This window comes from Aethalodelphis obliquidens, unplaced genomic scaffold (genome assembly GCF_003676395.1).
Source record: "Aethalodelphis obliquidens isolate GAN/ISIS:26980383/991018 unplaced genomic scaffold, ASM367639v1 scaffold18, whole genome shotgun sequence".
Taxonomy (NCBI): domain Eukaryota; kingdom Metazoa; phylum Chordata; class Mammalia; order Artiodactyla; family Delphinidae; genus Aethalodelphis; species Aethalodelphis obliquidens.
In genome coordinates, this window is record NW_020837962.1 from 9,797,524 (window position 1) to 9,817,395 (window position 19,872).

General features: G+C 51.9%; 1 protein-coding gene and 1 long non-coding RNA gene across 2 annotated transcripts in view; both read right to left on the reverse strand.

Moving 5' to 3' along the window:
* Positions 1-685: 685 nt before the first annotated feature.
* On the reverse strand, positions 686-4,343 carry LOC113626247 (uncharacterized). Its single transcript, XR_003435099.1, has 3 exons — positions 3,516-4,343; positions 2,920-3,105; positions 686-1,808 (listed from the first exon to the last, which is right to left on the reverse strand). It is a non-coding gene; the product is annotated as an uncharacterized LOC113626247 (long non-coding RNA).
* Positions 4,344-4,427: 84 nt separating this feature from the next.
* CUNH16orf96 (chromosome unknown C16orf96 homolog) overlaps positions 4,428-19,872 on the reverse strand; it is a 41,266-nt gene continuing 25,821 nt past the window's right edge. The window contains 8 exon segments of the mRNA XM_027118356.1: positions 4,428-5,591; positions 5,594-5,641; positions 6,464-6,544; positions 11,212-11,314; positions 11,409-11,591; positions 12,715-12,811; positions 15,095-15,157; positions 15,867-15,985. Coding sequence (XP_026974157.1) covers positions 5,422-5,591; positions 5,594-5,641; positions 6,464-6,544; positions 11,212-11,314; positions 11,409-11,591; positions 12,715-12,811; positions 15,095-15,157; positions 15,867-15,985 — 864 coding nt within the window. The 3' untranslated portion in view covers positions 4,428-5,421.

Consider the following 19,872-nt stretch of genomic DNA (forward strand, 5'->3'; position numbering starts at 1 on the left):
TCTCTGGTGGCGCAGTGGTTGAGAATCTACCTGCCAATGCAGGGGACACGGGTTCGATCCCTGGTCTGGGAAGATCCCACATGCCGTAGAGCAACTAAGCCCGTGCGCCACAACTACTGAGCCTGTACTCTAGAGCCCGTGAGCCACAACTACTGAGCCTGTGTGCCGCAACTACTGAAGCCCACGCGCCTAGAGCCTGTGCTCCACAACGAGAGAAACCACCGCAACGAGAAGCCTGCGCGCTGCAACGAAGAGTAGCCCCCGCTCACCACAATTAGAGAAAGCCCGCATGCAGCAACAAAGACCCAACACAGTCAAAAATAAATAAAATAAATAAATTTATAAAAAACTGTATGGCATGACACTTATGTGTCATAGCTGTTATTAAAAGTAGAATGGTTCCCGGGTGATTCTGATGCAACACAAGCCCCTCGTGGCAGCTGGGAGCCACCAGACTTGTGACCCTCCAGCATGCAGAGCACAAGGGTCCCTTGGGTCCTTGAGGCAACTGTTCTGGAGGAGGGCCCAGGAATCTGATTTCTCTCTTTTAAAAAATTTTTTTAATGGACTTTATTTTTTAAAGCAGTTTTGGTTTTTTTAATTCTGTTTTTGAATTTTATTTTATTTTTTATATAGCAGGTTCTTATTAGTTATCTGTTTTATACATATTAGTGTGTATATGTCAATCCCAATATCCCAATTCATCCCACCACCACCACTTTCTCCCCTAGGTGTCCATATGTTTGTTGTCTACATCTGTGTCTCTATTTCTGCCCTGCAAACTGGTTAGGAATCTGATTTCTAACAAGGGCCCCAGGCACAGCGGAAACTGGAGCAGGAGGGGGCAGAGGGCAGGGCTGGAGCTTTCCAGCAATGCTGAGGCCCTGCCAGGTGTGAGCCTCTGAGCATCTCTCAGGCAAGCAAAGGGGTCAGGAAAACTCACTCAAGGGGAGCTAGAGGTGGGACAACATAGATGCCACGTGACCCAGAACTCAAGGGCAGCACAGAACCAGGAACTTCAATTTCCCCAAACCTTGAGTCTCAGAAGCAAAACTGAAGGAGTCAGTAACCACCTACTACACGTTCAAGTGTAAACTGGCTAAAAAGCAAAGCTGCTGATGTAGGAACGGAAGAGACTCACATTTACAGCCATCCTCAGCTGTCCACCTCGGGCACCTCCTAGGAGCTGCCTCAGCAGCACACAGAGACCAGCCTTGTCACCTCAAAAGTCCAGCCTCTGGGCTTCGTCACCACTAGACTTGAGCTCCAGATCGCTCTCTTTCCAAGATTCCATTGTGAAAACACCATTTGCATCCATGAGGTTGCTGGAAAGAATGTGATTGGAGCTCTCATTTCTGAAGAGGGTACATGGCAGCATGTGGAATGGAGGCCCGGCCTCCCCAGGTGACAAGTGGTGGGTGAGCCCTTCAGGTCTGATGTTAAATGATCAGGGCGTGGCTGTCTTAGGGGTTTGCAGATTCACAGGCCTCTGATATGTGCTGTTGGGCTTGATTTGTCGGCCAGCACTTTAAAATCAGGAGAGTTAAATAAAAAAAATTAAAAAAAAAAAATCAGGAGAGTTTACAAGAAAAGCCTCACTTCTGGCTTACCTTGGAAAATTTGTAATATCTGGACCAAGTTCCCTTAAGGCCACAAATGGTTGAAGCTGACCACCACGGTGGGGACATAGCTCAGCGTGTCCCTGGCCAGCCAGCCACTCCTCTGCCCACCATGGACATGTGCGTGTCCAGCGTCTGTCTTGCATCTGCTGGAATCTCTGAAGGGGATTTGCTCTTCATCAGGAGCATCTGTGGAAGTAAATGTCCTGCTCTGTGGCGTGGCAGGGTGGGGGGTGGGGACCTGGGTGTGTGTGGGGGGTGAATGGAGGCTCTGAAATGCTTTCTGTGGGCAGGCAGGGCTCCTCCTTCAGAGCTTTAAAGAGAAGGGCTTGTTCTGAGATTCCCTTGGATGAAGGTGGATTCTCCCAGGGCCGCTGAGAGCCCCCAGGGCTCTCTGGGAACACATTGTGGCCGCTGCAGAAAACCACACCGCTCTGGAGACTGGCCCCCCAGCCCAGTGGCGGGCAGGGCTGTTGTGGCCCTGGAGGTCTCTGAGGGGCTTTTTATAGCAGGACTCATCTGAGGACAGATGAGGGTTTTGACTCCAGCCCCCGCCGCGGGAGGGGAGGGGAGGGCCCACTTCCTGGAGGCCTGTCAGTGGCGCAGCACGAGGTGCTGGGAGCCTGTTGGCAGAGTCCTGCTCTGCTTTCTGGGGCCGTTTCTCATCTGGGGAATATGAGGTGTAAATACTGGGGATCTCATTTTCTATGGATCCTGGGGAAGCCATGAGCAAGAGGAAGAAAGGGGAGAGAGAAGAGAAGCCCCTCTCTGGAGGTTGTGTGTGTGTGTGTGTGTGTGTGGAGGGTCTCTGCCTAGAGCTCCCAAATCTGTGGAAAGTCAGGGGTCAAGCCAGCCAAGACGGTGGTGCCAGGGGGACCTGTGTGTCCCTAAGAAGTCCCTGCACAGAATGTCCTCCCTCCAGTGCCTCCTGGTGGCCTGCTTTTGGGTACTGGTGGTGCCTTTTACCAAGGCAGATCATCTTGTTTGGGACATGTTTGCTGTTGTTTATACCTTAGGGTTAATGAGTTTGTGGTCTTTGAAAGAAAGAAAATGTTCAGTGACCCTTTTACTTGCATCGGTAGGTTATGGGGCTGGGTTTGGGGGTGCAGAGCAATCACCACGCTGCACCTCGAGGCAGGACCCTCTGCTCGGCAGCAGGCATCTCATTCGTGCCCCTCATACCAGGCCAGCCCACATGCTTCCCTCTCCACATGACTGATTCATCTCAGTCTTTTGTTTCTTTTGTTTTGGCTGCACCACATGGTTTGTGGGATCTTAGTTCCCCAACCAGGGATCGAACCTGGGCCCTTGGCAGTGAAAGCCCGGAGTCCTATCCACTGGACCATCAGGGAATTCCTTCTTGGTCTTCAAACTGAAAGTTCCAGGGATCCCCTTCACTCCCAGGCAGACCAGGATGGTTGGTCACCCTACTCCTTGTCCAGCTTGGCCCTGCCACTGTGTCCCAGGCTAGGAGCTGTGGTCCCCCCTGCAGAAGAGGAAGCTGGACCCAGGGCCTCCAAAAATTTCCACTCTACTGACCCCATCCCCAGTTCTGTCTGCTCCCCAAGCACCTTCCCCTGCTGGGATGGGGTGGGCCACCCTTCTGAGCAGCAGCCCCAGGAGTAGGTGCAGTACCTCCCTCCCAGCTGCCAAGACCTGCAGGTCCCACCCCCAGGGGTGGGGCTAGAATAGGCAAGCCTTGTCCTTGGCAAAGATCCTGCCTGCACCTTCCACCTGGGATCAGGTCAAAGGTTGGCTTCCCTACCAACCCCCACGGGAGATAGAACTGTCATCTTCAAGATGGCTCCTGGCTGGCTGCAGTTGGGTTCATGGTTCCCCACCTTTCAAAGCACCCAGTAGGCCTGTCAGTATGAAAATGGTTACACAGTGACCTACCTGGGTCTTGCTCCTCGCTCCCTGGGCTGCAGGAACCCACTCAAGCACTGATTCCATTGGTAAATCTGAGAAATGGGCTGGGAAGGCAGCTACAAGGGGCTGAAAGAGCAGGGCTTGGATGCCTGTGGTTCCACACATGTCAAGGCTGCAGTGCAGGAGACAAGCCTGACCACACCTGGCATGGGCGTGTCCCTAAGAGCCCCCACCTCTCCATCTGCCCGAGCCCAGGCCACACCTCCTTTTCCTGAAAGTTGGACCCCTCATACCTGTGTACAGCACCCGCCCAAGAAGTACAGCCTTCTGGGCAGGTGGCCGGAGAGCTAAGGCCTCACTGTGTGACCCTGGGCAAGTCATACCACTGCCCCTCCCACAGGCCCGTGATCTGCCCACCACACAGGACCAGGGCCACACGGGGCGCTTTGCCACGGGGCGACCAACGTGACGGGGTAGGGGCGGTTTGTTGTGATTCTCTGCTGAGACTCAGCCATGGTGGTTCTGTTCAGTGGTTCTGGGAGGCTGACCCTGGGCTGATGGCCCGAGGAAGGACTGGCAGGTCCACCCACCCATGTGGGACTGGCAAGGCCTCCCCTCGCAGAGGGCATGGGGCCAGTCACCGTTATCCACAATCAGAAAAGTGAAAGATTTTACTCTGGGGAGAAGCTGACAAAAACACTCATCTGTGATATGGGGGTGGGGCCAGGGATGCACTGGCCAGTATCCCCCAAGGCGGTGTAGGTCACCTGGGTCAGGAAGAGCTCGGCCTCATTTGGACACAGTCCTTGGAGAAAGAAAAGAGAAGTCAGGAGTGGTTGCAGGTAAGGAGCAGGGGGAGGGGGAGGCAGGGCTGGGGGACAACTGGTGGGGAGGGGCAGGCACGCAGCATCCAGGACTCCTTTGGCCGCCCGTCCAGAGAACCCTCCTCCATGCCAGCACCCTGGCTCCCCCAGGCGGACCCCCGGGCAGCTTGCGCACCCCACTCCCTGACTCGCTCCAGGAGCCTCTGGTGGATGTTTGGGGGAGCCATGCCCCAAAACTATTCAGAGGGAAATTTTTTTTTTTTTTAGTCTTTGTGGAATGTGATACAAGTATCAGAAGCACAGAAAGGGTAGAGGGCGCAACTGGACAACCTAGGGGGTGGAAAGGGAGAAAACGCGAAACGGAGAAGGAGGGACCAGTAAACCGTCCAAGGGGCAGAAACCACGCCAGGCTGCAGGACCCGCCAGGCAGGCGTGAGTAGGCCGGGCTCTGAACCCCAAATCAGGACGCTTTGACACCCCCGCCCCCTCCACCAAGTGCATAGGCAGTGAGCGCGGGAACCAAAGAGGCAGAAAGATGCCAAACAGGACAGAGCGGTCCTGGAGGATTCCAGGGCCATTGCTCCAAGTGCCTCATGGATTAGCCAGAAGTAAATACAAACAGTCAGGTTCTTTAAATATCCAACTCATAACTAATTACTGGTGGGAACAATCAACAGACAATAAAAAACCATGCACGCAATAAAATTTGGTTCCCATGAGAAAATTGGTCCTGGTAGAAATAATGGTCCCCAAAGAAAATGGACAGTGGCGTTAGCTGTAATTGGAACTGATTCTGATAAAATCATTTCAGCAAAATAAAAAGGAAAGTGATTGTTTTTAAAACCACTTTGTGTTGTATTGAAAATTGGTCAAGGAATTAAATTGGTTTAGTGGGAAATTCAATCTAGAAAGCTGTGTTCTCCATGACACGTAGCATGAGAAGGATTGTATTACAGGTATTTATATGACAGTTAAAACAGCTACTGGATCAAAATGAGCTCCTTACGGAGACCCTCCCCTAAGTCCAGGGCCCCTGCACCTTCCCCAGACTAGGCTCAGGGCAGGGTCTCCACCTGCTCGGGGGAGGGGGCGACGCTGGCACTGCAGGCTCACAGCTTGGTGGGCTCCTTGGTGGACTGCATGCCGGCTTGGGACTCAAGGCGCAGAGGCCTTGGGTGCCCGGCAGGCCCTGGGGCCGGCTGGGGATCCTGCAGGGATGGCATCAGCTGTGGCAGCAGTGGCAGGGGAGGCAGAGACGGAGGCTGAGCTGGCATGTCGGCTGGGGGCCTGAGGTGGCTGAGCCCATGCTGGTTTGGGGGGGGCAGGCTGCTGGGGGGCAGGTGAGACCCATGATGTGTCCCAGGAATATTCTGGAGAGAGGCTGGCCCGATGGGGTCATCTTCTCCACTAAGGAGAAGAGAAGCCCCAAGACTGGAAGTGCTCCACCTCTGCTCACCCAGTCCAGGCACCTGACACTTCCTGGGTTTGGGGGGCGGCCCAAGATAAATGAAACCAGAGGTGGACACAGAAGTGGAGCAGGGCAGCCGAGAGGACACAGGACTTGGAGTCCAGGATATGGACTTTGGCCCAGCTCTTGCATTCCCCAGTTCACGGTCGTGCGCCTCAGCTCCCCCACTTTAAAATGGGCTAGCTGTGCTCACCTCAGCATCCTGGTTAACGAGATAAGGACTGGGTGAGATGAGAAGGGAGGAAGTGCTTTGTATGCTGTAAAGTGCTCTCAGATGCCTGGTACGTGGTGATGTGACCAGAGGAGTCATGAGCTCAGTTGCCCCCAACTTGGCTCACGGGCCCTCAGCAGAGAGGCCCGAGGGAATGAACAGGCTCCCTCATCCCAGCTCTGCAGCCGGCTGGACCCCAGGGCACAGACACCTGGCTTGGACCCCAGGGATGGCTTCTGGGCCAGGAAACCTGGCTGAAGGGTAAAGGTGGAGCCCAGGATGGCTGGAGGCCCTGGCCAGGGTGCTGGGTGCCAGGTGGGGGCCACTCGAGGGATCTTCTCTGGCCCAGGTCTGGGCAGGGCAGGTGAGATATGGATGAGGTGGGGTAGGAGAGCCCCAGGCTGGGACTGGGGGGCCCAGAGACCCTGCAAGAATCCCAGCTGGGCCAGGGAGTTGGGGGGCAGGTACTCACAGGGGTAGATGGCACCGAATAAGGCACTCGGGCGCACACCCTCATATGGGCTTCGAGCTGGGGGATGCGGAACCTTAACAGCTTGGTGGAAAAGAAAGGGGAAGAGACAGGAGCTGGTGGGGGGCGCTTCCAGGGCTCTGCCCCACCCTGGAGGCCCTTTCGCTCTGGTAGGACCTGCCCTGCTGCCCCCCGCCCCACTACCCGCTGCCGCCTCTTCACATACCCAATCCCTACCCAGTCATGCAAGGAAGACCCTTCCTCCCTCCCCACCTTCGTAAGTCTAGCGCTTCTAAAAGCTGAGATGTCAGAAAAAGGCTTTTTGAAAGTAACTCAAGGCCAAGGAGGAGAGAGACATTATTTTAGCATGAAAAGATACAGGTGACGTGCTGGCCAGCCTGACAGTTCTTCAGCTGTTCCCACCAGGACCAGGCCACCACAGTGCCCCACCCCACCTTCCTGGCCTTCATCTTCTGTGCATGCATATTTTTCTGAGGTAAACTTCACATAAAATTAACCATTCAAAGTGAACAATTCAGTGGCATTAAGTGTATTCACAAGGCTTTGCAACTGCCATCTCCATCTGGTTCCAGAATACTTCATCATGCCCAAAAGAAACCTGTACCCATGAGGCAGTCACACACACCCCCATTCACCCCTCCCCCGAGCACCCAGCAACCGCTAATCTGTTTTCCGTCTCCGTAATTTGCCTGTTCTGGACACATCATGGCGGGGGGGATCACACAATATGTGGCCTTTGGAGTCTGGCTCCATCCTTCACTTTTGAACCCAAGGCGTCCCCCTCTCCCCGTCCAGCCAAGAGTCACCATGACCGGCCATCCGGACCAGAGACCGCTGTACGAGGTGGGAACGTGCAGGGAAAAGAGGCCATGAGAGCGAATATGCAGGAAGGACGGGGGTGGTGGTGGTGTTGGGGGGTCGCAGACGGCTGAGCAGGGCACCAAGTCTGGAGGGGATGGGCCAGGCCTCCCACCTGGGACGAATTACAGGGGCACGAAGCTCCTTCCCATGCAGGACCCTGACGGTTCCTTCTGCTTGGACGACTGTGTCCTTCCCTGGCTGTCTCCTGACCTTCATTTTCAGAGAGTCCTTCAGACCACATGCTCCACAGGGACAACCTCCCGACCCCAGTCATTCTCTCCCTTATTTCCATGTTTCATCTTTTTTTTTTTTGGCCACACTGCACGGCTTGTGGGATCTTAGTTCCCCGACCAGGGATTGAACCCGCGCCAGAGGTAGGACCTGCCAACCAGCCAACCAGTGAGACGGTCATACTGCTTCCCTCCAAGGTGAAGCACATGAGCCTGGGATACAGATACAGAACCAAGACCCATTGAGGCCTGGGAACCCAGCTCTGAGCCTGCACTCTCCCTGAAGGCCCACAGACACCTTGGATGCAGAGGCCCAAACCGGAACTTGCCACCTGACCCCAATATCTGCTTCTCCCACAATCTCCTCCACGGCTTTCCCACCTCTGCAAGAGCCAAAAGCCAAGCAGCTGGGAGGTTCCTGACGGGAGGGGACATTTGAGCCCTGGCAGATGAGAAATGTTCCTCAGGGATTCCAGGCAGAGCTCATGGCACATGCAGGGGCTCAGACGGGGGTAACAGCCTGGATCGTTGAGAGAGCAAGCAAGCAGTTTTGTTTTGTTTTGTTTTTTGTTTTTGCGGTACGCGGGCCTCTCACTGTTGTGAGAGGCCTCTCCCGTTGCAGAGCACAGGCTCCGGACGCGCAGGCTCAGCGGCCATGGCTCACGGGCCCAGCCGCTCCACGGCATGTGGGATCTTGCCAGACCGGGGCACGAACCCGTGTCCCCTGCATCGGCAGGCGGACTCTCAACCACTGTGCCACCCGGGAAGCCCAAGCAAGCAGTTCTGGGAGGCTGGAGGCAGGGAGCAGATGAGGCTGGGGCGGGGAGTGGCCAAGGGGCCCTGCAGACCAGCCAAGGAGATCGGACTCTGGGGACAATGCACCTCAAGACATCCTTAGGACATCCTGTCCTAATCCCCAGAACCTGTGACTATGTCACCTTACATGGCAGAGGGGGCTTTGTAAATGTTATCAAGTTAAGGATCTTGAGATGGGGAAATGATCTTGGATTAACTGGATGGGTCCAATGTAATTATAAGATTCTTATGAGGGGAGGCCAGAGGGTCAGAGTCAGAGAAGGAGATGTGAGGACAGACACTGAGGTCAGAGAGATGCACTTTGAAGATGGCAGAAGGGGCCACGAGCCAAGGAATGTGGGAGGCCTCTGGAAGGACACGGAGTCTCCCCTTGAGCCTCAGAAGGAACCAGCCCTGCAGACACCTCGATCTTAGCCCTGTAAGATTCACTTCTGATCTAATCTCCAGAACTAAGATAAAACAAACTTGGATAGTTTTAAGCCCCTGTTTGTGGTAATGTTACAGCAGCCATAGGACACTCACCCTGCCGGGTTCTGAGCGGGGAGGGGCCTGGTCAGGAGCAGGTTTGAGACCATTCACTCAATGCTGGTGAGGACGGTGAGGCTGGTGAGGCATCTCCCCCTCCATCTGCTCCCCTGCTGCCTCTGCCTACCTGAGCCCTGCCTGTACTTAGCCCCCCTTCCACTGAGACCTCTCTGGAAGTCCAGCCTCATGCTGGGGGCACTGCTTACTAGGGCTCAAGCGTTCCTCTGCCTGGCCTGAGATCCTGACCACTGCGCAGGCATCAGGAGGGCACAGGCTGGCTGGACGGCCCTTGATGGCCCTGTGGGCAAAGGATGGATGGATGCATCTGGGATCAGGCTGGACCTGGGAGGGGGGCTCACATCAGCTAGTTTAGGTTTAGATATTGAGTGTGTTTTGGATTAGAATTTTCTTTTGAGTAAAAAAATGTGCAATGAGACAAACTGGTCAAAAGATCCAGCCACAGGTGGGTTTCGAATTGATTCCAATTTCTAGTTAGACTTTGTGGCCCCCAAGCAGGATAAAGCAATTGAGGCATCCTGATCCACTCCTGCTTTGCTGCATGGGTCTGGAGAACAAACAAGCCCTGGGGAGAAGAGCCCCTCGCTCTTGATGACAGCCCTGGGGAGCTGGGTGGGGATGCCATCCGATGGATGACTGGAGACGAAGGGCGGGTCTGTAGATGACCCTGACCCCTCCACCAAGGGTGGGCTCCTGGCAAGAGACCCTCACCCGCTCATTTGTGTAATGCCTCACCAGCTGGTGCAGGGTGAGAGGAGGCAGTGCAGGACCTGGCAAGAAGTTGAGCTCATTAAATATTGGCCACCATTGCTGTTATCCTGCCTGGTGATCCCAGGGGCCCAGCCTGAGTTTCTTCTCGACAGCATCTGCGTCCGGGGGCATCGTCCAGGTGGAGCCATTAACACTGTAAGGGCCACATCTGTGCCCCAGGGGGAATGCAGGGTTCAAGATGGTGACCTGCTCCCTGGACCAGGGCAGGGGCCTGTAGTGGGTTGAATGGCAGCTGCCCAAAAGATGTGTCCCCCTGGAACCTGTGAATGTGACCTTGTTTAAAGAAAAGGTCTCTGCAGATGTAATTAAGTGAAGGATCTTCAGATGAGGGTATCTGAGTTAAGAGACAGATGAGAAGAAGACACAGGGAGAAGCCACACGAAGAAGGAGGCAGAGACGGGGGTGATGCAGCCACAAACCCAGAAATGCCTGGAGCTCCCAGAAGTTGGAAGAGGCAGAAAGGATCCTCCACTAGGGCCTTCAGAGGGAGCACGGCTCTGCCAACACCTTGATTTTGGATTTCTGGCCTCCTGTACTGTGAGAGACAATTTAAGACAATTTCTATTGTCTTAAGCCGCCCAATTGGTGGTCATTTGTTGCAGCCCCGGGACACTAAAGCAGGGTGCTGTCCTCTCTGTCCAGCACACCCAGGAAAAGAGTACCCTTTCCTTTGCTTAGGGGTCTGGTGGTTGTTCTCAAGTCAATGGAGGCAAAGTGGGGTGAGGAGGGACACCATGGGCGGAATTTAACCTGCTGACCACTTTGTGGCTCCTGGACCAGCCCCAGTAGGGCAGTGTGTGGAACCCCTCTTCCCAGAGCAGGGTAACCTCACAGGGGCAGGCAGAGAAGGTATTGCTGGCCCAGTGCAGGAGCTGAGTCCCAGGGTCCCTGGTCGGAGCCAGCTGGAGCCAGGGCCTCGACACTGCAGTAACCAGAGCAATTCATTCCATGTCTCCCTCTGGCCCAACCCTCCCCAACCCGTGACAATTAGGACACAGGCCTCCAGTCTGTCCTGGCGTCCTCCTCATCATGCTCAACCCCAGCCCGATCTTCCCACTCCAGGGAGACTCACATTCCCGAGTTCCTAAGTGTGCCTGCCTTCCACCCACCACAGGGCCTTTGCACTGCTATTCCCTTCCCCCAGATCACTCTCCTCCCACCTGATCCCTTTATCCAGCTAAGCCTTATTCCCTTTTCAGAGGCCTCAGGACAGCAGTCTAGGACCTCCTCCTTGAACCAGTGTCCCTTGTCACAACTCTCCCATCACCACAAAGCATTCTTCTTTGGGGAGGCCATCCAGTACCCCTCCCCAGCATCCCTTGTCACAAGCTGTCCCAGTACAGTACCTGGCATACAGCAGGATCCCGTGTTTGCGAGTGGCTGTGTGAGGAACCCCCAGTCTCGGATGTTGCTGGCTCTGGGCCCCACCTGCATCACACTGGGCCTCACAATGCCCAGCAAAGGCAAGGCACGGGTCAGGGGTGCCCAGGAAGGCCTGATGCTCCTCACCTGCCAGCTCCTTCTCTGTGTCGGTCAGAGGCCGCGCCCTGTCCTTGCTGTTCATTCAGCCCTTGTACAGGATCCCGTCCACTCCCAGGATGTCCACCTCGGCCTGTTGGGCAGCCCGGGGCCCCGGGTAAGGGAGTGTTCACAGAGACAGCAGGGCCTGGCTTACCCCAGGGTTGCCCACAGCCAGGGGCTGCAGCCTGACTCATGGAATCATAGTCCAACAACTCAGGGTCCCTGTAGGGGGAGATTGTCGACAAGTTACATGATTTGAAATCAAGGTTGGCATCATTTCCGGGGCCATCACCCCAGTCCTGCTGGGAGCCCAGCGAGTCCAGGCTCCCCTCCAGGGCTGCAAGGTTCTGGAGCTTCTGCAGCTGCTGCTGTTCCCCAGGGCAGGGCAGGGGGGTCAGCAGCCACTTGGAGACCCCTCCGCCCCAGAGGAGCCTCAGGTTGGGTCCGAGGCCCTGGCCAGTAGCGAGGGAAGACTGGAATTTCTTCCAGCTTCAGCTTGGGTAATGCAGCCGGGCAGGCCTGGGGCCTGGTGTGTGGATACAGACAGGCACCGTCGGGGCAGAGGGCAATTGAGACCCATGTTCTCCCAGACCTGGAGCCCTGGTCTGGCTTGCCAAATGCAGGCTCTTAACCTCTTTCTTTTTTTTTTTTTGGCCGCACTGTGTGGCATGTGGGATCTTAGTTCCCTGACCAGGGATCAAACCGGCGCCCCCTGCAGTGGAAGCGCAGAGTCTTAACCACTGGACCGCCAGGGAAGTCCCTCTTAACCTCTCATCCCAAGAGGGAGTCAGGCGAGTGAGGGTGGGGGCACCGGGCACAGGCCCCCATGTCCCTCCCCTTCATGTGGCTGTGGCTGCTATTCAGCCATCACTCCCCACCTGGCCAGACGTACCCTCGGGCCTGGGGGCCTGGGAGCCAGAAGCACCCATGAAGCTGTGGGGTGTCAGGGGATGAGGGGCAGGGCTGGGGCCCAGGGAGCTAGCCGTGGGCAGAGGAAACCTGCAGGTTTAGGTGCCAGAGCCCGCCACTCACTAACTGTGAGACCTCAGGTGGGTTGCTCAAGCTCTTTGAGCCTCGGTTTCAACTGTGAAATGGGATGATAGCAGAATGACCTCAGAGATAATGTGTAAGGATTCAACGAGGTCAGGTCTGTCACAGAGGTTGGCACAGTGCCTGCCTGGCCGCAGCAAGCCCCACAGAGGACCCAGGGTCATGAGTCACTTCTTCCAGCGGGAAGCAGGCCCATCAACCCTAGCTCACAGGGGGGTGTGAGCTTTAAATGGGGGGTGTGAGCTCCCTCCCTTAACAGTTCTTGGCCCATGACAGATGCCCAATAACCTGTCCGTTCCTCTCCCCATGAGCACCTCACGTGCCCGTCTGCAGCCCCACCACCCAGGACGGCTACCCTGCAGACGGCTACAGTGCCCCAGGCAGCTTTTGCATCTTGGAACTGGAGTTTGCGTCTCTGTTGGCGCCTGGACCCCCACCTGCTCACCTCACCTGTTGCCGCTGCAGGTACTCGTAGCTGTTGGCACTGGCCGGCCGCAGCCGCGACAGCAGGCGGGCACTGTGGATGGTGATGAGTTGCCTGTGGAGGACAAGAGCTAAGTGGGAGGCGCACATGGCCAGCAGAGGGCCCAGCTTCCACCTCTTCCAGGAAGCTCGCCCTCAAACACAGCCTTCCCTCTAGAAAGATCCACAGCATGGGGCCACCACCCTCTTCATAAATCATAAAGAACAGCTGTTCTGATAATAAAAGGAAAACCCCCGAACAGGTGAGTCCTAGAAGTGGGATGCAGGTTGGAGGTTGGCAGGGGTGGGTGGAGGGGGATGGGGAATGATTGCTTATGGGCACGGGGTTTCCTTCCGGTGGGTGGAAAGGTTCTGGCAGTAGATTGTCCGAGGTGGTGGCGGCACAATATTGTCAATGTACTAAATGCCCCTGAACTGTTAACTTTAAAATGGTTAATTTATATTATGTGTATCTGACCTCAGTACAAGAAATAAAAATAGTAAAAACATCAGCCTTCTGAGGAGCTGGAACTGTTCTACTTCTTGATCTGAGTGGTGGTTACCAAGGTGTGTACACATGTTAAAACCCATCAAGTTGTAAAACAAACGTTTACATACTTTACTGTATGCATGTTAAGCCTCAATAAAAATTTAAAGTCATGCATATTGTCAGCATTTTAGAAAGTATAGAAAAACACAAAGAAATCACTGTAACCACTGTAATCAAATATTTTGATATGTGTCCTTCCAGTATTTTTCCATGTTTGTTTTTTTTTTAACAAAAATAGGATCATAACACACATCCTACTTGTTTTTCTCATTTAAGTTACTGCAAACGTTTTTCCAGGTCATTAAACATTCTTTTGTGACTGTGCCATCCAATATGGCAGCCACTGGCCACATGTGGCTATTTAAATTAACTAAATTTATTTTAAATTTTAATTAATTAATTAATTTATTTTTGGCCACGCCGTGTGGCATGTGGGATCTTAGTTCCCCAACCAGGAATAGAACCCGTGCCCCCTGCAGTGGAAGCACACAGTACTAACCAATGGACCACCAGGGAATTCCCCATATTAACTAAATTTAAATAAAATTAAAAATTAAGTTTCTCTATCTCATTAGCCATCTTTCAAGTGCTCCACAGTCAAATGTGGCCAGTGGCTACTTCACTGGACAGCACAGCTATGGAACATACCCCCCCACATCTCAGAAGGTTCTACGTAAGGCCTTCCTCTACGACTTGCCTTACTGGCTGATGTGAACGTACCGTGACTCACTCACCACTTCAGGTTGTTTCCTTTCCTCTTTTTTTGAAAAAAAAAATATGGGTTAGGCAGGGATAAATTAGGAGTTTGGGATTAACATATACACACCACTATATATAAAACAGATAACCAACAAGGACCTACTGTATAGCACAGGGAACTCTACTCAATAACTTGTAATAACCTATAAGGGAAAATAATCTGAAAAAGTGTGTGTGTGTGTGTGTGTGTGTGTGTGTGTGTGTATATCTATATATCTATATATCTATATATCTATATCTATCTCTGAATCACCTTGCTGTACACCTGAAACTAACACAACATTGTAAATCAACTACACTTCAATAAAAATATTATAAATAATGCTGCGATTTTGAAAGAAAAATTCTGGCTGTATCTCCCAACATGGCCAGGTGTGGGGTGGTGAGCTTCACGGGTCACCAGGAACAGCCTAGCAGCGCAGAGGCCATGGGTACTGCAAGATCCTAGGTGTGTCCACACAGTGGGATATTATTCAGCCATAAAATGGAATGAATCACTGACACAGGCTACAATGCAAATGAACCTTGAAAACATCATGCTCAGTGAAAGAAGCCAGACACACAAGGCCACATACTGTATGATTCCATTTATACAAAACGTCTAGAACAGGCCGATCCGTAGAGAGAGTGAGTAGATTGGTGGTTATCAGGGGCTGGGGGAGGGGAATGGGAGTAAGTGCTGACGGGTCAGGATTTCCTGGGGGAGATGGAAATATTTTTGAATTAGAGGTGAATGTGCACTAAATCCCACTGAACTGTTCACTTTAAAATGGTTGATTTTATAAGTGAATTTCACCTTGATAAATAAACAAAAGTATTAGACTATAAAAATATGTGCAAGGAAGTCCCACAAAGTTCAGCTTTTCCCCAGAGTTTCCTTTCATCCTTTTCCTCTTGGAGTTGACCCTGCCCCTGGACACAGCGGGCACCAGACAGGGCTGGTGAAGGGAGGGATGCTAGCACCTTGCCCAGGTCAGAGGCTAATGAAATGATGTGTATAGAATGGTGTACACGATGTACACGTCACAGATGATCCCCGGCGGTACTCACGGGCAGGTCATCATGTTCACGGGCCGGTGGCCGGAGATAGATTTCACCCGCTCAAACAGTTTCCTGGAAGACACCCAGCTCCGTCAGCTGCTGCGCCAAACCAGGCCCTACGAGGCCACGCCTGTCCCAGGCAGTGCTTGCGGCGGAAGCTGCAGGTCCATCTGTGCCTCAGGGCCAGGGCTTCCCCCACATCCTACTCCCACTGGCCCAGCCCCTGCGCTCAGCTCAGCTCTACTGGCCCCTGCTGACCCCCATGTGCGGCCACTTGGGGCAGCAGCAGGCGTAAAAGTGTGTTTAGTTTCTCTCCTTGCCCCAAACACAAAGGAGGTCTTTAAAACCAGGGAAAGCAACTCTTCACAGTGGACATTTGGGAGCATGAGGGGTGATCTGAGGACAGGAGCACCCCCAGGAACATCAAGTCCCTCTGCCTGGGGCTCTGTCTGGAGCGGGTGGGGGCCTGGCTCTAGTCCCAGATCTGCCCAGGCTCCCTCTGGGGAGCCCCTTCCCTCTCTGAGCCTAGGTTTCTTCACATGAGCACCTGGAGCCCCCTCTGCACTCAAGGGCAGGCCTGCCCACCTCTGAGCCCCTGGGTGCTCGCAGCCCCATCGCCCAACCCAGCAGCTGGGAAGCCCCGCCCCCTCTCTCTGGGTCCACAGGTCTGAAATCCTTCCTCCCAGAGTTCAGAATCCACTGGGATACCCCTCTTGTTTCCTCTCTGGAAAGAGAGACTCCTAGCCTCTGGGAGCTGCACCCCTATCCGGGAGAGGCTCACTTCCTAAAGCCGGCAGCACTGTTGGGGTCAAACCAGAAGCCTTCAATCAGCAGCTTCCTGACTACTTTCCAGACCTCATCCATGTCTTTCTTCAGATCGTCCAAATCACTGGGAACCAGCTGTGAACAGCCAAAGAAAAGAGACTTTAGTCAATTAATTCACACTCTGCCTTGCTCCAGAAAAGGATTTGCAGCAACTTGCAAAGTTATGTAGAGTGTAACAAGATTAATCAAGAAAAGTGAAGTAGTGAAGGAAAGGGAAAATGACAACGCTTGGGTTAAGGCTCAGACCCGTAATGCATGCTTTTCCTGGAGGGGAGCTGCAAAGTGAGCTTCCCGGCAGCCAAGGCAAGGAAACACCGTCAGTTACTGCCTCCAAAAGACAAACCAACCCCACTGCTATTCTGAGTGCAGGCCCGAGAAACATTCTCCTGATGGCTCCAAGACACCTGACCTTCACGCATTCAACACCTATTTAATGAGTGTGAAGTGTATATTCAATGGCTTTTAGTACATTCACAGAGCTGTGCAACTATCACCACAATAAGTTTTAAAATGTTTTCATCATCGCAAAAGAAATCTCATACCCCTTAGCAGTCACCTTTCTTTTCATCCCAAACCCCCAGGCGTAGGCAACCACTAATCTACTTTCTGTCTCTATGGATTTGCCTATTCTGGACACTCCAGATAAATGGAACCACACAATCTGTGTCCTTTTGTGTCTGGGTTCTTTCATTCAGCATCATGTTTTCAAGGTTCATCCATGTTATAGTGTGTAGCTGTACTTCATTCCTTTTTATGGCTGAATAATGTTCATTATATGTATATACCACATTGTGTTTATCCGTTCATCTGTTGATGGACATTTGGGTTGTTTCCACCTTTTAGCTATTGTGGAAAATGCTGCTGTGAACATTGGTGTGCAAGTTTTTTTTGTGGGCTGTTTTCATTTCTCTTGGGTATATCTACCTAGGAGTGGGAGTGCTGGGTCGTATGGCGACTCTATGCCTAACTTTTAAGAAACTGCCAGACTCTTTTCCATGGCGGGAATTTTGAATTTTTAAAGTGTTCCTTCCAGTGCCCAGATTTTGGTCCCTAAACAGCATTCCCCCTAAAGGCACCAAGACTCCACAGAGAAATGGCTGATTCAGGTCTGAGGAAGGGAATGTAGAAGATGAGCCTGGAACATCTTGTCATAAGAAAGCAGGACAGCTATCCAAGACAGAGGGTCACGTCAAGGGGCTCAGGGGCCAGCTTGCAAGCCTAAGATGAGACCATGTGAGCGACAAAACAGTAACTTAACTGATTGAACAAAGTGAATATTTAAAAACTCATGATTCATAGTGACACCCACAAAAAAGAAAAAAAATAGAAACCCTCATTTGCCGCCATGTATCGGAGGTGGCTACCGCACCAATATTTTACCCTGAAAACTGGTAATTAAAGGAAATAATTCACCATTATCTGTCTTTCCTGCAAGAACCCTATTTCAGGGTTATCAGCTCAAGTTGATGAGGGAAAGCTCTTCTTTACAGATTTATAGCTGATATAGAAGCAATGCTAGGATTAGAAAAATCACCATTTTGTAACCCTTAATGAAATAATGGGTTCAGGCAACAATCCTTAACTTAGGAGGAAACTATCAATACCAGGAGAATGGCCAACGAGGCAATGGCCATTCCCAGAGTGACAGAGAGTTACCCCCAAATTACTTGCTGCTTATAAGGGGAGAATATACGTTTACACTGGTGGTATCAGCTGGGCTAGCACCGCTGGGCCCTGACGAATCTTCACTCCGGAAGGGACCACCTGCCAGCATCGACTTACCTGCTAATCAAACACTACAGGAAGCGCATGGCATACCAAGAAGATTCTTTTCCCCAACATTCTAAACTTAAAAAAACTCAAAAACTTAAAAAAAATTATTTATTTTTGGCTGCGTTGGCTCTTAGTTGCAGCATGAGGGATCTTTCATTGCAGGGCACGGGCTCTTCGTTGTGGCATGCGGACTTCTCTGTAGTTGTGGCATATGGGCTCCAGAGCACACGGGCTCTGTAGCTGTGGCACGTGAGCTCTCTAGTTGTGGCATGCAGGCTCAGTATTTGTGGCACACAGGTTTAGTTGCCCCGCGGCATGTGGGACCTTAGTTCCCAGACCAGGGATTGAACCCGCGTCCCCTGCATTGGAAGGCGGATTCTTAACCAGTGGACCACCAGGGAAGTCCCTCAAAAACTTTTTTTTTAATTAATTTATTTTATTTATCTATTTTTTGCTGCATTGGGTCTTCGTTGCTGCGCACGGACTTTCTCTAGTTGTGGCAAGCGGGGGCTACTCTTCGTTGCGGTGCACGGGCTTCTCATTGCGGTGGCTTCTCTTGTTGTGGAGCACGGGCTCTAGCCACGCAGGCTTCAGTAGCTGTGGCTCGTGGGCTCTAGAGCGCAGGCTCAGTAGTTGTGGCACACGGGCTTAGTTGCTCCGCAGCACATGGGATCTTCCTGGACCAGGGATCAAACCCGTGTCCCCTGCATTGGCAGGTGGATTCTTAACTACTGCGCCACCAGGGAAGCCCCCCCTCAAAAACTTTTAAACCTACAGAAAAGTTGCAAGAATAGTCCAAAGGACACTCCTATATCCACTGAAATTCACCAATTTTTAACATTTTGTCATGTTTTCTTTTTCTATACATATGTATGTGTGTTTTTGTTTTTTTCTGAGCCATTTGAGAGTTAATTGCAGACATCACTATATATCACCCCCACAAAAACTTAAACACAGAATTACCATACGACCCAGCAATTCCACTCCTGGGTAACTACCCAAAGTAGCTGAAAACAGGTGTTCAAACAGAAATTTGTATGTGAATGCTCATAGCAGCATTATTCAAAAGGTGGAAATAACCCAAGTGTCCATCAACAGAGAACAAACAAACAAAATGTGGTCTATCCATTTGATGGAATATTATTCAGCCTAGAAAGAAATGAAGTTCTGGGACTTCCCTGGTGGTCCAGTGGTTAAGACTCTGCCTTCCAATGCAGGGGGCACAGGTTCAATTCCTGACTGGAGAACTAAGATCCCACACGCCATGCAGTGTGGCCAAAAAAATTAAAAAAAGAAAAGAAAAGAAAAGAAGTTCTGGTTCATGTTACAACATGAATAAACCTTGAAAACATGATGCTGAGTGCAAGAAGCCAGACACAAAAGGTCACATACTGTGATTCATTTATATGAAATGTCCAAAATAGGGTAATCCAGAGACAGAGAGTAGATTAGTGGTTGCCAGGGGCTGGGGGAGGGGGGAGTGAGGAGTGACTGCTTGATGGACCTGGGGTTTCCTTTGGGGGGATGGAAATGCTCTGGAACTAGATAGAAATGGTGCCCACACAACACTGTGAATGTAACAAATGCCACAGAATTAGTCACTTTATAATAGTTAATGGTTAATTTTATGTCATGTGAATTTTACCACAATTAAAATACACAAAGAAAAGAAGAGCAATGAGGATAGGATCACTTCAACCAACAAACAACAAAAAAGCTTTCAATCAGGAAAAAAATTCAGACACATAGAGAGGAGAAAAGACTAGAATCATGAACCCTGATATACCCACCATGTAGATTTAATCATTATTAACATGTTGCTACATTTGCCTTTTTTTCTTTGTTTCTTTTTTTTTTTCCATGCCATGCAGCTTGTGGGATCTTAGTTCCCCAACCAGGGATCGAACCCGTGCCCCCTGCAGTGGAAGCACAGACTCCTAACCACTGGACCGCCAGGGAATTGATGGAGTGTTTTTTTAAAAAGTTACAGAAATCATAACATTTCACTCAAATACTTTAGTTATTTACTTACATGCCTGCAATACCATTATCCCATCTAACATAATGAGCAGTCATTCTTGACGTTGATCTAATTCCCAGCCCATTTTCAGAGTTGGAGCAACTGAACCAGGAAACAAAGTAAGTCTCCTCGTGTGTTGCATTTGGTTGTTGTGCCCCTTGAGACTCTC